We start from the raw sequence: 21,648 nt of genomic DNA on the forward strand, positions 1-21,648 counted from the left end.
CAGTGCACCCTTATGGGTGTGAATAAAATCTGCCTCATGTCAGGCCAGCTGTCTGATTGAGTCATCCACAAAGTGGTTTATTGTTTGTCGTTCTGGTGGTGTCTCCTGTGGTGTTGGTTTTTGTTAAAGACGGAGAGTTTGTGCAGCACTGTGCTTCACTGGCAGCACAGAAATACACGGCGCTCTCTGATCCACTCAGCTTCAGGAGAATCAGACTTGACTGATTTTTACCATCACCACTCACATTATACAAGCCTTTGAATTGATCTTCTACAGTTGCAGAAGAGTAACGTACATATCCAAGCAGAGCCATGTCATGTTTCCCTTTAGACTGTTTATACCACTGGATCATATCAAAGTTACTGTTTGAGTGGTTGCAGGTCAACTGGACTTTTTCTCCAGGGTGTATGACCAGCGCTGCAGGCTTCTGATCAACATGGCTCTTTGAGAGTTCTGAAAGAGACATTTAAAAAGAAGCAGCTTTAGCATTAAAAATAAACCTCAGTGAAAATATTATAGTCCAGTTTTCACAAGTTTGCTCTTATATTACCTGTTAAACAGAACGTCAGAGCTAATATGAGGAGTCTGAACATGATCCTGACACTGATGAAAACTTCAGAAGAAAGATGTCAGTGAACTGGCTGCATGTAAAGGAGGAGCAGCACGGGGAGGAGGAGGGGGAGGGGTCGACACAATGAGCCACCACGTGTCTTTAAAAGGGGATTTGTTCTTGTTTTGTTGTCACAGTTTTGATTCCTTTATTAAAAAATATCTAAAACAGGACTAGAAAACGGCCGTGCCTCCCTGAAGTAATCTTTGTGTCAACATGTTGCCTCCTCAGAGTTGATGGTCTAACAGTAACATTATAATGAGAATGGGTGCGTTTACATGGAAGGTCGTGGGTTTGATCCCCAGCTTCTGTAGCCACATGTCTGATGTGTCCTAGGGCAAGACACACAAAGTTGCTCCCACTGCTTCGTCGTTGGTGTGTGAATGTGTTTGGATGTGATTGGTTACATCTGATGGTCAGCAGCCTCTGCTATGAACTTGAATATCCAGGTTTTGATCAGGTTTTTTTAAGTATACTGTTTTTTGTGTTTGTGCATGTAAACATCAGATCCTGATTTCAGGAACTGTGGATAAGCCCTTAACCGGATTTTAAGAAAGCCGGTTTTCCACCTGGAGAACTCAGAAAGAAACACACTGTGTCATCGTCTAACCCCGGTTTCTGACAGCTACCTACTACCTGCGCAGGCGCGGCCTCAGCCAAGTGACATATCAGCAAAACAAACATGGCGGTGGCAATGAGAGCGTCTCACTTCTGGAGAAGTGAGAGACTTCATTTTTGTCTTTCAGTAATAAAAGAATGAAATATGAATCAAAACGCTGAGTTTAAATTCTGTGGTGAGCAGGCTACAGGACGCAGTTGCTCCCTTGTCCTACGCGGTGGCAGAGACAGGCTGACACCGAGGTGACGAGGACATGTTTCATCTTTCCCAAATCAAGTTCAAAGAATCATTACAGTATCAGAAAGATCGACTGAAAACACGAGCCCGCAGACAGGGGAGCTAAAAAAACACTATTTATTTATTGGCCTTTGAGAATTGCGCAAAAGGGGGGGGGGGGGGGGCTAATGGAACTGATAACTTTTACTATTTTTAAATACCGTGGGATACCTTACAACTGTATTACCACCCGAGCCGACATGTTTCCTGCCACAGCCTACGTGAGAGGAGTGAGATGCAGGTGTATCCCTCTTCTTATCTGTGAGTTCATTAGCTGATGATCACTGAGGGTTTTTGTAGAGAGGAGGAGGAGGTCGAGTTACTGTGTGTACTAGCTGCACAGTAATACATGCCGCTGTCTTCTGCCTGTCTGAGTTTCACTACATGAAGTTCTGATTTCTTCGAGCCATCTCCAGACACATTGAAACGTTCTCGGAATTTATCTTCAACGACTGCATTTGTGTACTGAATATATCCAATGAGGTTAAGGCTGGAGTTGCCTGTGGGCTGCTGGTACCACAGTATGACTTTAAATGAACTTATAGTATGGCTGCAGCTGATAGTTGTTGAACCATCAGGACTTCCAAATATCGATGGAGGCTCTTGTTTGACGTCTTTGGCCTGTGACTGACCTGGATTCAGAGAGAAAAACTTTATAAGACAGAAGTGATGACACAGAATAATAATTATCAAACAGATTGAATATAAACCTACAGGAGATGCAGAGAAGCCACAGAATGATCCGGATCATTGTTCCTCCTCTCTGTGTCTGGTTTCAGCGACAGACTGAACTGACCTGAGAGGGGAGGAGTCGGGGGGGGTAGCAGAGAGAATCACTCCCATGATTCCCCACCAACTTCATCTGTCTGTTATGGTTTTGATTAAGAGCCCCCTGGTGGTAGAATTGACATACTGTGCGTTTAAAACACTAAAACATACTAATGTCACTTTGCCTGATATTTATTAAATATTTGTTTTAAATGTGTTAAAAAGAGATTTTTATCTTTTTAAGTTTATTTTCAGGATGCGGTGATCTACTGTGAGATCTGAAATCACAGTTAATATAGAATACATGTGTCAATTTAAATAGATCATCGTTACACCACTAGTGAGCAGTCACATGTGTGAGGCTATACAAAGTTATTTAACCACTGAACATTCACCACCACCAACACATTCACAATAAAATGTTACGTAACCCGAGGCTTTCCTCGGTCAGCTTCGAGCACTCGGCCGCTACGATAAGGACTACAGCCGCCGTACACGGGTGGGCGACATAACTGCTCGGCTACCCAGCGCCTCGGAAACTTTGATTTTAAAGGGCTGCTTAGGCAAACTCAAGAAGATTTAATTTAAAACAAATTGAAACATGATTGGAAACTTAATATGAAATGACTTGAGCTCTGAATTGGATTCTTCACATTTCAAGGACATAAATTCATAATATGATCGATACCCTGTCATTGCACATTTTCTGGGACACTGATGCCTGTGAAAGAACTATTGTGCACCCAGAGCTCCCCCTATAGATAATCAAACACTGATGTCTTTAATACATGTATTCATCAGTGGGGTATTTGTACAGCTGTCAGAGTCACCTGCTTCACTGTGTTGACTCACAGCACAAAAATACACTCCACTGTCTGCAGGCAGCAGCTTCTCCACAGTCAAAGATCCAGTCGAGAAGTTGTCCTTCTTTGCAGGAAACTTGTCCTCACTGAAGTCAGACCAGTACTGAGGAGGGACAGATGGTCTCGTAAAAACGATTTGTTGCATTGTCTCTCCTGGCAGCTGTCTGTACCAGTACATCTGGGAATAAGTAGCATCTTTAGTGTGCTCACAGGTCATTGTGGCAGACTGACCCTCGTCCCCCCACAGCACAGCGGCCTGTTTCACATCACTCCCGTCGATTACACCTGTGGAGGGGGAAAACAACATGTCAAAATGAAGGTCCTCTGTGTGATCAACAGTAAGTCCTCAGCCTCATAACGTAGAGTACCTGTGATGCAGAGCAGAGCTGCAGAGAGCTTGATCAGAACAGCTGTGATCATTGTTGTGTTCAGAGCTGAATGATCTGAGAGAGAAGAGTCTCTGACAGTCTGTGAGGTGGGAGGTGTGAGCCTAGAGACCAAAGATGGCAGCACCTGCAATCAGCTGTCACTCATGGGAGTTTTCACTCCATTAGGTGAACCGGTCCAAAGTTACTACTCATTATGAAAAAAAACCCTGATTCTGATGACATTCAATTCAGGAGCCTGCGATCAATCTGAAGCCTTTTTCACACTCCTGCTAAATATTTCCAGAAAATAGAGAGTCCGCCCCTGAAATCCTCTGGGTTTCCTGTTCACATACATGCACTTCACAGCAAGAGATTCTCCCTGTCTGGGGCGCTGGTGGGGCAGTGGTTTGTGTGCATGTCCCATGTATGAAAGCTGTAGTCTTCCAAGCGGGCGGCCCAGTTTCAATTCTGACCTGTGGCTCCTTTCCTGCATGTTGTTCCCCTCTCTCTCTCCCCCATTTCTGACTCTGTCCACTATCCTATCTCTCAAATAAAGGCCCAAAAAGCCCAAAAATAAACCTTTAAAAAGAAGCATCAGAGCCATATCTGATGATATGACGACATTTGTATCTTTATATCAATGCTGCGTGTAATTGGACGTATTCATAGTATCAGAAAACAGTGTGACTGGTTGTTTGACCTAAACGTCAGAGATCACATGTTATATCCTGAATAATATCCGATGCTTTCATATATGGACGTGACCAGACTTCACACGGACATTTTAGTAGGGGGCTTGCAGGATGAATTCTGGGTAATATCAGGATGAAGTTGGCTGTCGGCGTTCACACATGCAGGTCACTCAGAACATTTCAGGAATGTTTGTGCACGTGTTGAAACACCTTTATCGACACATCATCATGAACAAAATTTACAGTTTCATTTATTTCAACTCACAAAAAAATCCAAAAACAGGAATCAGATAATTTCATAACGAGACTCTCTGACATTAAAATGGAAAAAAAAACAGACTCTGTTGTGTTCATTATGAAGCGCTGCATTTTATATCTTTGATTTAAAAACTTGTGTTAGCAACAAGGTCATGTTTTTTTAGGTGCATTGAGTTACTGACAGAACTCAACTGTGCAGAAAGCATGGAAACACCCCTTTGCATAACATTTATTTTTACACATCCACACCAACATCCCGGGTTCCTCTTCAGCCCAATAACTCAGGAAAGTCTGGAGAACCTTTAGATTTGTTTCATATGTCAACTTTGACTCGAGGATATAATAATGATTAATAATTAATAATTTGGTGACCTGTGATCTCTCAGAAAATTGTTTGGACATAACAGAAATCAGAAGCTTATTGAGATACGTTTCACACAAAAGGTCTTAGTATAAAATGATTAAATGACGTCAATCTTAACCAGGAAGTTTCACTTTGTTGTGACGTCATTGTTTGTTTCTCAGTTCACCTGCTGTCAGTACTTGTCCTCAGACGAGGTACAAACTGAGTGAGAGGTTGATAAAACCTCAAAGATGGTGGTTCAGATCTTAGTGTGGACTGCAGGTGTCGATGAGCCTGAACGTGTTGTGAGTCTGCAGACAGAGAAAGGGGAGTTCTTGTACTGACTGCACACAAATCTGCAGCACTGTGTCGACTAGCAGCACAGAAACAAACGCCACTGTCAGTTAAGGAAAGGTTAGAAACAGAGAGGCTCGACTTTTCCCGTCCATCTCCGTCAAAGTTGATCTTTCCTTTCACGTCCGGCTCCAGATTTACATGCTGAACATTGAGAACTCCCAGAAGCTTCAGCGCTCTGTGTGCGTCTTGTTTGTACCAGAGAATACGATCATAATTTGTTATATTGTGGGAACATTTGATTTCTCCGGTCACTGATTCGTTGATCCTCTTAAAGATGGAAGGAGGTGTTTGGTTGACATCGTTGGAATGAGAGACACCTGTGGAGTTAAAACACATTTTAGATACTGAAGACGTTTACTGTGCAGCTTTTTACTTCCTTTACTTTGTTTGCATGCTTCCTCACCTTTAACACTCGGATGATGACTGAAGCAAATAATGAACAGTATTAACATCATGTTGTTTCCTCCTCAAGTCTGTTTAGTCTGTGTGAGAGCATCAGAGCACCTCACTGTGACGGAGAGGAACGGGGGGCGTTGTCAGAAACCTTCACAGCTAACTGTCTCAGCAGGAGTCACACTGTTGATGTTTCCTCAGCAGAAGGCGTTCCAGTGTTTGGCTTGTTAAAGTATGTCTCCCTCTGCTGGTGTTAAAACGAAACTGCGGTTGCTTTCAGTGAGCAAAGGATGTGTGACGCTGAATCAGAGTGGGGCTGAACGATGTTGGATCAAAAGTTATATTGCAATATATTTAATTTCTGCTGTCAGTGTTTCCTCCATGTTGATAACTTTTGCCTCTTCTTCCTGCAGGTTCAGTCTTTCCTGAATCGTCTCCGTCCGGCCTGTTGGCATGCTCGTCAGCACGCTCAGCTGACAGCCTCGATTAGCCACTTCAGATCATCTCCATTTTCAATAAATACCTGCCTGCCCTACTACCTGTCTGTGTCTGGGTCCCTTAACACACATGTTACATCATTCAGTCCTGTTAATCTACATCACTCAACACGTGCTTCAGATGAGTCTTCAGGATATTAATGCTCCACATGTATCAGCCACAGTCCAGCTCATTACTGTGGATGTACTACAATGATAGACTGTATATTTAAACGGACAAGCCTGAGTGAGGTCACCCATCTGTTCCTGCAGGGGGCGTGTTTAGAAAGGTGCTATAAATAAAGTTTTATATTATAATATATATTATTAAATATTTCCCTCTGTTGTCTTTGCTGTAAAGTTACACCTCTATGTTCAAACATTATTGTAACATTATATTTCTGTGCTGTTTTAATCTGTATAATTTTAAGACTATTAATAAACTTTAGAAGAAAAAAAAAACTCCCTCCTTTGTTAGAAGCGCCTCGTCGCGTAGCAACCGCGTGATTGCGTTGCCATGGCAGCGCATGTTTTCAGAGCGCAGCACAGTTTTAATCGCTAATTTGAGTTCAAGCTGCCTACAAAGGGTGAAACCTTCCCCGCCGGTCTGTCCGTGTTATCTCCTCAGAACACACGATGGTGAGTAAAGTTTATATTTTAGTTTAATTATTAACATGAGATTTAAAAACGCTATTAACCGTGAGAAGCTAACGTTAGCTGTTAGCCACACCGCAGCTAACGCCTCATTAGTGTTAAACTCTAATGTTTGTATCCTCATTTGTTCCTTTCTATGAGTCATTATCACATTAAAGAGAGACACACACTGAGGCCACATGCTCTCATCATGTTATAGAAACAGACAGCTAGTAAGAAGCGAAACACTTTTGTAGTTTTAATTTTGTTGACTTTTTAACAGCCACCCAAAAAGAAAGGCTCGAGTAAGAAGCCTCCAAAGGTGAAGACGCCCCCCCTGATAGACGGCCTCACCAAGGACGAGATGAGCAAGGAGCAGGTCACAGAGTCTCAATGAGGGGGGTGATGTGGGGGGGTTAGCTCAGGGGGCAGTGGGGGGGTGGTCTCCTAAAGAACTGCTGGTTTTTAATTTAATTTGCCCGTCCAGCAGAGGATAAACATTCTGTTCAGAACATTTCAGCAGCAAGCCCGCAAAGTGATTCACTCAAGACACCAAAAGCTAACATTATATCTAATATGCACTCCTTGATATTTATTTATTGCACTTAATTTACCAAAGACGATGATAAATGATAGATATTTTATTGATCCTGAGGGAAATTTAAAGCGACCAGTAGCAGCTCAGAAGCCACACATGACATGGAACATTTGTTACATCTTACAACACCCGCTGTCCCCCCTATAAAGATTTAAAGAAACCCCCACAGAGGCAGTTTTTTCAATATATTATTTGTCAAGAAAAACATTTAAGTGGGACACTAGAAGCTGTCTCTTTATGAAATATATGTGCAGCTGAAGAGTGAAAACTAGTCCAGGTTTGCTTTCCGCCTGGGCCACAGAAGAAATGTTGTAGAAAGACTGATTAAAACCCCAGGAGAACAGTGAATTGATTTTGATGTGTAAATAAATGTCAAGTGCTCCCCTAAAGAAATCTAGATTAAAATCTGAGGCGGTGGCTCTCAGTTTTTCAAAGCTTCAGGACGTGTGTGGTTTCTATAATCAGATGTGAAAAGGCTGAAATGTGTCTCTGTATGTCAGCTGGAGGAGCACATCGTCCGCCTGCGAGAGGAGCTGGATCGAGAACAGGAGGAGAGGAACTACTTTCAGCTGGAGAGGGACAAGATCCATATGTTTGGGGGGATCAAAGAGAGACAGGTGGAGGTGGCCGTGGCTGAGCAGAGGAACTCAGAGAAGGAGATAGAGGAGGGCGAGAGGCAACACCAAGTGGAGATCAAGGTGAGGTCATCTTCCACTGTCAGGTTAATATGGAAAAGAAGATGAAGTGTTTATTAACATGTGATTATGTCGTCCTCTCCAGGTGAACAAGCAGAAAATGAAACACCTCCTGTGTGAACATCAGAACACCATTTCTGAGTTAAAGGCCGACGCTTTAGTCTCCACGGACGCCGTGCACGCAGATCAAGAACGAGTGGAGGCGGAGCTGCACGAGGCGATGAGTGACATCATGGTGGACACGCAGGAGCTCGACATCACCGACCTGGTGAAGGAGCTCCAGCTGGTTTGTCGTCCAAACATATTCTCTCTACATTTCTACACCGTGAGATGTTTCACGCTGCAGTGATACAAACACGACTTTTCTTATCCCGAACAGAAACACGATGAAGAAATGAACCAAACAAAGAGCCGCTGTGAGAAGAAACTGAAGGGTAAGTACAGAGATCTCACATGGAGTAACATCTCACTCACTCCTCATTTAATGGGACTGTAGTCATTTCTGTTTTTGTGCTCTTTGGCTAGACGCTGAAGCTAAGTATGATAAAAACATGGAGCTGCATCTTCAAGAGCTGGACAACCTGATGAAGAAAGAAGTGACCGAGCGAGAAGATCACTGGAACCGCTACAGCTCCAACCTCGCAGAAGACCACAGAGAAGCTGTCGGCAAGATGAATTCTCTCATCAACACGTTGGTTGTTGACGTCACAATCAAGGTATAAACATCACGCTGACGCCATCGAACTACTAACAACAATCTGATCATTTATTAAGTCGCTCAAATAGTTTAAAGACGCTCACTGAAACGTCCCACAGCCTCACACCTTGTGTCCACTGAGCGTTTTCTCCAGGCTGTAAAGCGCTGGCGAGCGCTGCAAGTCCTGTTTCTATGACAACGGTCTGTTGACAACAGCAGCTGTTTGACCGACTCTGCGTCACGTTACTTTTTACTGAATGTTTTATATTTGAGATCGTTTCTTTCCCCGATCAGACACGGAGCGAGGACGATGAGGGGACAAGACACGATCAGTATGCAAAACTATATGGGAAATATCAAAAGAGAAAAGAGCGCCGGTGACGTCAACAGCGCCTTTCTGAAAAGTTGAAAGATTTTCAGCTTCAGCGTTCAGAGCGGCCGCACAAAAAAGGAGGAACACTCAGGAAAAAAGACGCTGCGCTTTTTCTCAAGGCGTCCACCTGCTGCTGCAAACGCTCTACACATTGAAAACAATTAGAAAAAAGACAAAAACTCCAGGTGGACCCGGGGCCTGAGCTGGTGTCTTTAAAACGCTTCTGTTGCATTGTGGTTGTTTCTGTGGAGCAGGACGCATTCAGCACTACCTCTGACCCGTTCTGTTCTGATTGCCTCGTTTAAGACAGAAAAAGAAGAAATGAAGGACGAGATAAAGGTGAGGGAGAAGGACCTGCTCCATGTTCTGCAGGATAACAAACATCTCAACGAGTGTCTCTCCAAAGCCAACGAGGAGGAGACCCCCATCAAAAAGAAAATGGTCTTCCCTGTGAAAAAGGTTTTTTTTTTTTTGTTCTCATGAGGATGATTGATTTAGTGAACAGGATGAGGAAGCTGTTGCATGTGTCTCTACAACCTGACATGTCACATTATGTTAACGGACACAGGCTGATTTTAGAAACGCTGTTTTTGACAGAACGACTCAGAGAAGCTCCGACTGAAGGAGCTGAGCGACCTGAAAGAGGATCACGAGGAGCTGAAACAGATATTCAGCAAAGTAAGAGAGCTGCAAAGTGTCGTCCAGCTTTCTGAACCTGAGAGTGTTTGTGTTCATGTTTCTCCTGTTTCCATGTCTCACAGCTTCAGATGGAGAGAGACGAGCTGTACAAGACACAGTATATACGGGACGTGCAGCAGAAGGGCGGTTTGAAAGACGAGCAGCTGGAGAATGTTCTGAAGGGCCTGACGGACGTTCTGGAGAAGACTCAGGCTCAGATCGACTCGGTGCTCTCGGCCTCTAACGTGGACCAAACGGCCCTGAGAGGAGTCATGGACCAAGTTGAGGTTTGTTTAAATTCACTCTATTGTTTTCTAAGCGACAGGAGCCGTTTAGAACGACGTCATATAGCGGTCCACTTCCTTGTTTGAGCGGTTGTGTTCACATCTCGCAGACCGTTTTCAAGTACACAATGGTAAGCCCAGTTCTGCAAATTCATCCCATTTATAAAAAGGGACTCCAGGCTGGTAGCACGGGTTTTTCATGTTTCACTGAAGGTTTATCAAAAAGAACAGAACATAGATATCGACAAGAAATTGTGTTTTTCTTATAGTTTGCACTGCTCCTTTAGTCGGTCTCAATGCTAAAATCGTCTGTAAATTCACATTTTAAAGCTGATATTTAAAAAACATCTTCTAACCCCCGGACCCCACTAGGGGGTTTGGATCCATCTCACATTTTTCACCCCTGATAAGTTTGCACCCCTGACACATGAATCCTACCTGAGACCACCTCTTCAAGCGGACTCGGGCACACTACCCGATACAGTCCAAGTACAGATAAATAAGAGTGTGTTGTTGTTTGAATCAGAGGAACCAGTCAGATGAATCAGGACAAACTGTATCAGCTGTGATGTTACCTACCGTGTAAAGAACCCTCACTGAGGCGGAGGGATACACATTGTGAAAAGTCCCACCTATATCTCATGGATCTCGTCCAATCAGGATGCTCTGTGGGAACTAACAGTTGTCTGATCACATTCTTCTTCTCTTATCTGACATTAAAACTGTTTCTGATTTCAGGAAAACCTCGACCGCAGTAAGAATTCCCTCGAGGACTTGCGTCATGAAAGAGCTCTGATTTCTAAGGCAGGTGTCTCGTTGACGTCCTGAGAAGTTCTGCTGTGTATTCAATGAGCTGCTGCTGCTGCTGCTGCTGTTGTTTCTGATGCTAATAATTCTGTGTGTCACGCAGGCCTGTACGGATTTACTGCTGCACAACGAAGCCAAGCAAAGAGGTGTGGGCGTGTCCATCCAGGTGCTCTGAAGAACCCTCTGGAAACAGTCTGAAATGAAAACACTGAATCAAAGAACTGAATCATTCACACTCACCTTCATAAACACATCAGAGTTTTTCATTCTCCTATTCTCATTTAATACAAATGTGGAGCTGCAGTTCCTCAAATCTCCACTAGAGGCTGGGTCCAAAAGTGAGTCAGTCCCTGCTCATCCCATCACAAAAGTTGAATGAATACATTACTGTGCAGCACCTGTGAAACATGGAGGGAGTTCCTCTTTCATACTCTGGGCTCACACTGCCCTCTAGAGGCAGAAATGAGAAACTACAGAGTCAGAGAAGTTCAGAAAGGTTCTCCTGCTGACTCAAACAGTGAAACACATAAAAAACATTAAAACATTTTATTTAAAACTGAAAGTACTTCAGCCGGTGTGAACGCTGCACTCTGTCTCTAACGATCCTCCAGAGAGATTATTTACATGTGTGTGTCTGTATATCATTTAGGATTTAGATTTAAAAAACACAGATATGAATGTGATTTTAAAGAAGCATGACTAAATGTTTGGTTATCACTTCTATCTGAACCACTTCTCGCTCCCGCTTCCATCACTGAAGCTTCAGTGTCCACCACATGACAACCTGTGTGAGCATCGATTCTAGAGAGGAGGGGGGAACAGCTCTTTATCATGTTTAGAATCTGAACTGCAGTACCGGTTTTAAACACTAGGTGTCAGAGTTACAGACTGCTCCTTTGAAGAAGATCAAATGCAAAAATCCCAGAATGAAAAAGAACTTGAATATCGGACTCAGTGTTTCTTAATCTGCTGGTTAATGTAGACGAAGCTTAAAGATCTTTTTGATCCATAATTCATTTTAAAAAAAGAGTTTGCAGGAGGAGATATAATTATGTAGCTCACAGATGTTAGACCGCACACACACACACACACACACACACACACACACACACACACACACACACACACACACACACACACACACACACACACACACACACACACGGACGCTTTCCTCTTTATGTGACACCAGCAAGCACAAACATAATTTTTTTTAAAAGAGACTGAAGGTAGAAAGTAGAAACTAAAGAGTCTCTTTACTGATCAAATATCTACAGAAACTTAAAATTAATTTAAGCATTCACAGAGAGGATAGATAAAGATATGACGTTAAGTTTTGTGTTATTTATCCATATTTTCTTTATTGATGTAAATATTTAGACCCTCATCACATCAGATGGTGAACAGCTGTGAGGGAGCTTTAGGACTCTTTTCATGGTGTAGCTTCAGTTGACACAGAAATGGAAGTTTAGCAGCTGCTAGGTCAGAGACGTGTGTGTGTGTGTGTGTGTGTGTGTGTGTGTGTGTGTGTGTGTGTGTGTGTGTGTGTGTGTGTGTGTGTGTGTGTGTGTGTGTGTGTGTGTGTGTGTGTGTGTGTAGCTGCAGGTGTGTGTGGTGAGCACACAGAGAGATGTGCTCTCTGCTCTGTGACCACATCCTCTCCTCTCTGCTCGTCTGCAGCTTTCACGTCTCTGACACAACACACACTTCCTGTTGTTCTGTGCTACGCTCACAGACACACACACACACACACACACACACACACACACGTGTACTTCTTACTGAACCAGTCTGAACCAACGGAAATACTTTTTTTACTCTTCATCAGATGTAAACTGTCATCAGATTCTTCTTTTGTTCAAAGTGTAAAAAGAATCAGAACGGAGAAACTTGAGTCTTCAAAGTTCTTAAAGCGTCTGAACGCCGGCTCAGGTCTTAATTAATCAGCAATAAGGACGATAACAGGTCATCAAGACCTGCTTCATAATGAACAGGGTAGTGGAGCTGCGTTCATGTGGTATCGGACACCTCGGAAAAACGATTTTCCTCGTGGGAAAATGAGAACGCCTGCTCAAGTCGGAACAACGACTCAGTGTCCGACTTTATTAGTGATCATGTTAAGATACTTTTTATTTGTAAAGATTTATTTTTGGGCTTCTTGTGTCTTTAATGGAGAGATAGGACAGTGGATAGAGTTGGAAATCAGGGAGAGAGAGAGAGGGGGGATCAACATGCGGGAGGGGAGCCACAGGTGGGATTTGAACCTGGGCCGCCCGCCTGGAGGACCACAGCCTCCATTCACGGGACGCACGCACTAACCACTGGACCACCAGCGCCCTGATGTTAATATACTTTTAATGATTTCACATATTGCACATTCATTTGATTGAACTGAACTCAGAAACTGAAGTTAACTTCTTCAACATTTTCTGACTCAAACTTGAAGTTTCCTGAGCGTGTTTCAGCTTCATGTGGGGGAGAAATAACATTTCTGAGAAAAGATGCAGATAAAGCGAGCAGCTAAAAATACCTCCCACTGTGGAAACATGAGGCTGAGTGTGGGAGGAGGAAAGGTTTCTTTCTGCAGTCATGACGACAGGAACTTGTTTTGTCTTCATTTTTTTAGATTTGTTTGAGACGATCAAATGAAAGAAATCTCTTCACCTGTTTGGTGTTTAAAGTCCTACATGAGCCGACTGAATGATGAGCGTATATCAAACAGAAAGCTGCTGTGAGAGACCGGGAGGTTCCCCTCAGACGGTCCACGTTTAGTCCTTCAAAGGGAGCACATGATGGAACAGCTGGCTCCGGCTCTGACACATTCAGGGGTCACCTGAAGCTGAGGCTCAGAACAAAGCAGACCTGAGAGCACGTTGAAAAGTCTGTCTTACATTATGCCAACATACAAACTGTGAAGCTAACCTCAGTACAATAACACTGGAGTAACAGTAATTACACCAGAGCTTTATAATCATGTGCAAAACTCTTTTCACAGTAAATAAAGACTTTTATTTTGTTAATTTAAGGAAGATTTAAGGTTAAGCTTTGACAAACAAAATGATTCTTATATTCATAAATATTTCGTAAACTTCGACACAGTAACAACATTTACTGTTTATTTTATTTTTGGAGCAGGAAACAGGAAGAATGAACTTTGCAATTTCAAAATTAAAGCTCTGTATGTTTAAGTTTCAGCCAAAAAAACTTGAAAGAAAGGAACTGTTTTTGCTGTGACAGAAGCTAACCGAGCTAGTGTTGCTAATATCCACGTCTGTTTACCCCTTTAGATCTTGTTGCAGAAACCTGGACTCTGAAGGTCTCTGTATCCTGGTGTGTTTTTAACAACATCACTCAGACACTTATGAAGCTCGTATATCTGTGTCTCTGTCAGCTGACGTTCACTTTATGTTGTTTGGTCGTTACTTGTCGTTATTTTTCTGTACTTTTGTATTTTTGTGAACCACCAACCTGCCGAGGGACTTCAGATGGAAATCAGCCTGAGGCTACAATCTGTCATATTCACATGTTTGTGAGCACTCTCCATATTTTAAATAAATACATAAAACACTCAGATTAAAGCTTAAAAGGAAAATAAAAACAACCAATCAGATCGTCTCACAAACGTTTATTCAAAAGAAACAGATTCAGTCATGAACTCAAACAAAGAAGAAGAAGTGAAAGTAACACAGTGAGCTCATAGAAGCTTTTATCAGCTTTATAGAAAACGTTCTGTACACGGTCAAAGTTAATCTCTCCGAGTCGACGCTTCAGACTTCAGATCAGCTCTCAGTTCTTCTGTTTCCCGTCTGCAGCCTGAGAGCGACAGAAAGGAAAACACATCACTTTTTATTCACTCTTAAAAACAGAATGATCGACATGTGACACATGAATAAATCATAAAGTCTGTCCTGTGTAAATGTGTCTCTGAGTCCTGACTGTCTACAATGAGGGAGAAGCTCGAGTCCTGCTGCCTCCTGTGGAGGTGTGTCTCTGGAGGAGAACGGAGGATGGAGGAGGCGTGGCCTAAAAGCGCGTTGTTTTTTGTTTCATGCTGGTGCTCGAGGGCGCCACATTCTCTCTTTAAAGAAAGACTTTTTATTGAAAGGAAACGACAGTCGAGTCGTTGAGTTGGAACAAACCTGAAACTTGAGCAGCAGAAAAGCGAGGAAGGCTCCGTAGAAACAGCTCTTCACGATGAACACGCTGTACGTCAGTTTGGCGCTCTGCGTGACCTTCAGATATTTGTCTGCAAGAGTTCAAACATGGAGATGAGTGACAGGAAGCAAAACACAAACAAACTCATGATCTTAGTTTCATACGGAAGCCCTGAGAGGACAATCATCTTTACATTTAATTTACTCTCCTACTGATCTGTTTTATCACCGTGAATAATTCATCATCATCTGCACCGTAGATAGTGGTGACCTTATGACATCACACATTGACCTTATGACATCACACATTGACCTCATGACATCACACATTGACCTTTGAGCTGTTTGACCTCACTTTGGGATCCCTAACCACTTCCTGTTTGTGGTACCACTTACTTAATTTCAAAATAAAAGCACACAGCAAGTAAAGCACTCTCAGCTAAAGACAGTTCAAACATTCAGAATAAAAGCCTCAAAAAAAGTTTGTAAACGTTATTTTGGTCAATTATTTGGCACCTTTAATAATACTAATTGGTGTTGTAGTTTATATCATTGGAAACCCTGATTAGTCACCTTTACAACGAGGTATAACTTGTAAGGATTGTGCATTTGTGGAATGAGCAACACAGCTAAACGTATGAGTAGCACCCCAAAAAAATGTGCCAAAATCCCCTGCAATGTTCTGTTGGTATTCACTTTTTCTGAGCAGTTTATTTTATTTTAAAATGAAGAATAATGGAGTTTTAAACATGATACCACCTCTGAAGACGGTACAGAGGTGGGTTCACTTCGTCCCCTCATTACGCCTCAACGACATTCAGATAGAAGGGGACCTGTCTCAGCAGCGTAAATACCACGGCTTGAAACGGCGCCTTAATTAGGGCTTATGTTTGTTTTGTGATTCTGCAGCTGTGGGGTTAAATAAGATGTCATGAGGGGAGAAAAGGGAATGATCTTAAATATACATAAAGATGCATGTCTGCTGACGGCTTCTACAACAAATCAATTCTTCTGATATCGATAAATGTGGACGTTTACCTCTGGTGATGGTTTTTCTTTCAGCTGTCAGGAGAAAAGAGACGAGAATCAGACGAGGAAACATGTCGCTGTGTTTGTTTTTCTAACAGATGAAGAATCAGATTATTACCTTCTATTCCTTTAACTGAAGCAGAGTAAGGGACCGTTTTGTCCCCGTCAAAGAAGCGGACGGTGCAGGTGAATTCATTGTCAGGATTGTTCCACTCTTCAGCAGAGACCCTCAGCCTGCTGCTCATCATGTAGGGCTTTCCTTCTTCCAGCACGGCCTCGCTGTCCGTCGCCACACCTGAGCTGACCTCGCCCTCTTTGTCGGTCCAGGAGAAGCTGACATGATCCGGGTAGAATCCACTGGCCACACAAACGATGGTCTTACTCTGGTGTCCACACTCCTTTGGAGAAGCTGGGAGAACTCTGACTGTCGGTGGAGTGACGTCATGTTCTGCAAAACACAGAGGACAGAAATCAGCAAGTTAAAGCTGCAGACGGATCCACAACAAACCTCAAGAGTCACACCTCACTCCAATGTTTCATCTGAGGTCTTCAGAGCCGAGTGAGGACGTGAACATCAGGGTACAGAAAGACACAGAATCACAGAAAGACACAGAATCACTCTGACTCAAACATGATGCTCACAGTGAGCAGATCTCACACTCACAGGGATTTAAACAGATTCTTTAAAGTAAAGCTGCAGATAGATCTACATGAACAAACTTCAAATACATAAATGTAATGTTCCAGTGAACACTCAGACATGAGGGGACATAAAGACCAGAATGAAACCTGATCATGGCAGGTTTGTTCACTTCATGTTTTGCTCTTAAACTTAAAAAAAAACAAACAGTGACATCATGATGTTTTTGTTCTGAGCTTCACACAGGTCCACGTCTCGGTGAGCGGATAAACACTCGGTTTTAAAAACGTGTTCTCAGAGATCTGACCCCGAACTGTGAGTCTGTTTCCTTTAACGAGTAAGCAGGAAAAGAGCTCGAGCCCACCGACAACTGGAGGGTCAGAAACAGACTTCAGAGGCTGAGTGAAGGCGGCATGTTTAAAGTTTCAAACACAATCCACAACCTGAACCCTCCTACTGATTCCTGATGTTTTTACTCTTCTCTGTTTATTTAGATTCATCCATCATGAATACTTTCAGTGCAACCTGCAGACTTCAGTCCAACAGAAACACCATCTGACTCCTTCAAATCAAACTGACAGCAGACCCGGAGTGCAACAAAAAATATGAATTTATAAGAAAACAAGACGCCCGGTCTGCAGGAAATCTAAACATCTACTTCTTACTAAATCCATTTTAAAAATGTCTTGCTGTCAAACACAAACAGAAAACGTCAAAGCATCAGTTCCACAGACATCCTGATTTCTTCAATCTTTAGCTCAACGATCATTTAACAGATCCAGGGTGAAAAACAACACTTTGAACCGTCTCTTACCTAAAACGCTGAGTTTAGTTCCAGCTCCAAAGTAAGCAGCATCGAGGTTGTTCACACTGAAACAGAGCTGCAGAGAAACTGCTCGACCTCTGAGCTGCACAAACTTCTTAATTTAAGATCCTTTTAAGAGAATGAGATCAGAACCGACCTTTGACCCTGACCTGGACCAGTTACAGACTTTAGTTTGATGATATATTCTGTTGTTTTTAAGTCGTCTTACCTAAAACGCTGAGTTTAGTTCCAGCTCCAAAGTAAGCAGGATCGTTGTAGTTCACACTGAAACAGAGCTGCAGAAAAACCTCCTCGACCTCTGAGCTGCACGCCGTCTCTGACATTAAACTTCTGATTTAAGGTTCATCTCAGACTATTAGATCCAGATCCGACCTTTGACCCTGACCTGGACCAGTTACAGACTTTAGTTTGATGATATATTCTGTAGTTTTTGTGATGCTCTTACCTAAAACGCTGAGTTTAGTTCCAGCTCCAAAGTAAGCAGGATCGTAGTTCACACTGAAACAGAGCTGCAGAAAAACCTCCTCGACCTCTGAGCTGCACGCCGTCTCTGACATTAAACTTCTGATTTAAGATCCTTTAGGAGCATGAGATCAGATCCGACCTTTGACCCTGACCTGGAGGAGTTACAGACTTGATGATATATTCTGTCCTGTTTCTAGTCGTCTTACCTAAAACACTGAGTCTGGTTCCCGCTCCAAAGTGAGCCTCTGCCTGGTAGCTCACAGCGTTTCACAGAGCTGATAAGAACTCTGTGTGAGAGGAATAATCCGGGCTCACAGCCAAATGTTTGATTTATGCTCTCAACGTTTACAGCAGAACAAAACGCCACGCTGCTTTTTTGACATGAACACACAGTGAGCAGAAAGTCCTTCACATGTTTGAAAAAGAGAGGACTCTGTTCATGGTCACACATGAGCTCTAACAGTACACTTATTAAAGCATCTTAATGAGGACACCTGGAGAGAACCAGTGAGTTCTGCTCTGTTTGAGGCTTTTCTTACCTAAAACAGAGAGTTTAGTTCCAGCTCCAAAGTAAGCCTCGCTGTAGGAGCACAGAGACTTTCCACCCTCACAAAAACTCTCTTTGTCTTCATCTGGAGCTCGCTGAATCTAAACTCTGCTCGTTCTTTAAACGTTAAGACTTTAATCTCCCTTCACTTAACGTCACCTTCTGACCATCTAGATGATTCCTTTGACTTCTCTCATGATCATAAAGACTTTAAAAGATTTCAATCTGATTGACCTGCTGATGATGACGAGTCAGACAAACTCCCTCTTCATGTAGTTACCTGTTTAACTTCTCTGTTCACTTATCCATTAAATATGCTGGACAGGCCTCCAGCTCTCGTTCTAAGTGTGCGACAGGTGAAGTTTTCTGATCCCATCTCGTCCCTTTACTCACCAAGAACCGTCACTTTAGTCCCCGGGCCGAAGTACGCCTCTGACTGACTGACACAGCGTTCAAGGTGAATGTCAAAAAGCTGCGAGCTGACACTGAACGAGTTTGTTCTGCAGACTTTCATCACAGACTGTTCATGTTAAGAATGAGTTCCTTACCTAAAACAGTGACCCGTGTCCCTCCACCAAAGTGAGCCTCTGAAGAACCAGAGTCACAGTGAAGTCGTCTGTGACTCAAAACAAACCAGACGCTGCTCCCTCCTCTCGTCTAGTTCAAATCTCACAAATGTTTCAATGCAAAGGAAGCAGCTCTCAAAGATCCTCTTCAAAAAACCAAAACACGGCTCTACTTTTACTCAGTTTAACTTCTTTTATGAGCTGAATTCAACAGTCTTACTCACCGAGAACAGTCAGTTTAGTTCCTGCACCGAAGTACGCTTCGTAATTAGCACAGCGCTGAAGCTTCATGTCAAAAAGCTCTGAGCTGAACTGATAATAACCCAAACATATCAGGATCCTGAGAACGTCTCATCACGTTTATCTTTGTACATTTATAAAGATCTGACTCACCTAAAACAGTCAGTTTAGTCCCCGGGCCGAAGTACGCCTCGTTGTTGACACAGTGCTGAATCTTAACGTCAAAAAGCTCCGAGCTGACACTGACCTTTGACCTGGTGTCTCTCTGTAAGTTTGATCTGCAGACTGTGTTTGCAGAAAGCTTCTCTTACCTAAAACATTTGTAACATCTGAATCATCCCAGACTCACCTAAAACAGTCAGTTTAGTCCCCGGGCCGAAGTACGCCTCGTTAGCGTTGTCACAGTGCAGAAACACTGAGCATCAAACTCTTCTTTCTTTCTCTGCCACACTAATCTGTAAGAAGCTTTGTCTCATATTTCCATCTATACTGAGTCTCTGCAGCAACATGAAATCCATCATAAGAGAGTGAAACACTGAAATATTTACCTAAAACTGAGAGTTTGGTTCCTGGGCCAAAGTAAGCAGGTTCAGTGTAGCTCACAGTGTCTCTGTTCAGCTCAATAATTCAGACTCTTCACTACAACATGTTTTGTCTTTGACTTGAAAACAACTTGTTCACTAGTTGAAGTCTGTTTAAGTGAACGTCAGTGATTAAAGCTCCAACTTACCCAGAACTGTGAGTCGTGTTCCCTCTCCAAAGTGAGCTTCAGTTCCAGTGTCACACTGAAAGTCTCCTCCAACAAAAAGTCACAAAAGGTCCCAGAATGTGCACGATGTCGCTCAGAGTGATGATCCAGAGGATGAAGGAGGTTTAAACATGCAGGATGAGCTTCAGAGAGTTCACATGAGTGTTGTTGTTTCTGAAGAGCAGAGAAAGAAAGATCCAGACTGTGAACATGTGAACTTAAAGATGTTAGAAACACCTTTTCCTGCAGGTTTCCTCTATATGAATGCACGCTGTGCTGCTAAAGCCTCCTGTCCTCTTGTCCACCTCCAGATTTCATGTGTTTCTGCTCTCCTGCAGCACGCAGCAGTCTGCTCACTGTGTGTTCATGGGAGGAGGTTTTTGTACGGCGGCTCCATAGGAATGTATCACCGTGGCTCCCTGTCCCCACGGTGAGAAAGCATCATACAAAAACCTCCAGCGTGTTAGTTTCTGTGCTCCTCCGTATCTCAGCCTCCATCTCGGTGAGCCTGGGAGAGCAGCTGTGCAGCTCTGCTGAGAGACGACGAGCCGGCTGCTGCTATTTCTGTGACAGCTAAGAAAAGAAGCTGAGGGAAGGAAGAGAGGAAACTGATGTTTGTTAGATTATCAGTGCTCAGAGGGAGGGACGCCTCTGCTGGTCACACCTCTTCACACAAACTGTCAGCTGTGAAGGAGGAAGACGGTTATTTCATGAGAATCACAATGAAGAGAACGATTCAGTTCAATTCAAAAAACTTTATTTTTCCCCGGGGGCAATTCAAAGTCACACAGAGCAGTAAATTAACAACAGTGCAGGTAGACGAAACATTTTAAAACTAAAATATAAAGTGTCAATTTAAATACAACTTAAAGCTTAAACTTTACTTAAAATACAAAATATAAAAAGAGTAGATATAAGTGGACCGTGATTGGACTAACAGATGTAAACAGAACTAAATATATATATATATACCGAGCTATGTGCGAGTAGGTTGTGATTACATGACCCTCCACTTTGTGTCACAGTTTGGTGTCTTTGAGCTTTTTGTTTTTATGCCACCTCTCTGATTATTTTTTGTTTTCAGCAGCAGGTCGCTGTTTTCAGAGATTTAACATTTTGAAGGATGCATTACTCTATGTTTTTGCAGAAAACTGATCCCTGATATACATCAATTTATTACTCTGATGTACAGACAAGCAGCTCTCTCTCTCTGCAGCCTGACATCAGTCACAGCTGCACTGATAGAGGTTAGCTGTGACTACAACAACCAAGCTCACTCTGTCTCTCCTCATCTGTCTTTTTCTGCAGATTGACAGTCTGCTCGCCTTTACTTGAAACCTCACATTCAGTGAGAAGACATTCATCTTATTAGAGCAGTATGTGGTCGAGTCACACGGCCTGACTTTAGCATCATCTTGAGGATGAACACCGAGCCTTTAGGACGGTCTGACAGCTAGCTTAGCAAGAAGCTGTCCTACATCTGAGTCTCCTGAATCTTCTTTCTTAAAGTCGAGTATCGACAACACACTGCAGTGACCTTAACCGCAGCTTGTGTTGTAATCCCCGATGCTGCCTTTAGAGGTCAGTGTATGTTAACCTCTACAACATAATGTCATAATGTCAGGCTGCACACAGAATTAAATGA

General features: G+C 42.9%; 1 protein-coding gene and 2 gene segments (V, D, J or C); 1 reads left to right on the top strand and 2 right to left on the bottom strand.

The window, feature by feature from the left end:
• Positions 1-381: 381 nt before the first annotated feature.
• On the bottom strand, positions 382-3,556 carry LOC109978571 (T cell receptor beta variable 29-1-like). The segment is given in 3 exon segments: positions 382-453; positions 3,126-3,421; positions 3,505-3,556. Coding segments are annotated over 3 exon segments (420 nt in total).
• A 2,976-nt stretch (positions 3,557-6,532) lies between these two features.
• Positions 6,533-11,348, top strand: LOC110003137 (dynein regulatory complex subunit 4-like). Of its 2 annotated transcripts, XM_020658834.3 has the most exons (11): positions 6,533-6,662; positions 6,940-7,035; positions 7,755-7,952; positions 8,035-8,235; positions 8,329-8,383; positions 8,475-8,665; positions 9,326-9,478; positions 9,617-9,697; positions 9,781-9,984; positions 10,720-10,785; positions 10,892-11,348. In XM_020658834.3, the coding sequence occupies exons 1-11, from the start codon at positions 6,660-6,662 to the stop codon at positions 10,961-10,963; spliced, it is 1,320 nt and encodes a 439-aa protein (XP_020514490.2). In that variant the 5' UTR covers positions 6,533-6,659; the 3' UTR covers positions 10,964-11,348. The 2 variants fall into 2 exon arrangements, with proteins under 2 accessions (XP_020514490.2, XP_020514491.2); XM_020658835.3 differs by lacking the exon at positions 6,940-7,035 and having other exon boundaries at positions 6,537-6,662.
• A 3,050-nt stretch (positions 11,349-14,398) lies between these two features.
• Positions 14,399-19,392, bottom strand: LOC109975618 (M1-specific T cell receptor beta chain-like). The segment is given in 5 exon segments: positions 14,399-14,601; positions 14,928-15,034; positions 15,981-16,004; positions 16,090-16,419; positions 19,240-19,392. Coding segments are annotated over 5 exon segments (555 nt in total).
• Between the last annotated feature and the right edge of the window lie 2,256 nt (positions 19,393-21,648).

The sequence above is a fragment of the Labrus bergylta genome, chromosome 18, assembly GCF_963930695.1.
Source record: "Labrus bergylta chromosome 18, fLabBer1.1, whole genome shotgun sequence".
Lineage (NCBI taxonomy): Eukaryota > Metazoa > Chordata > Actinopteri > Labriformes > Labridae > Labrus > Labrus bergylta.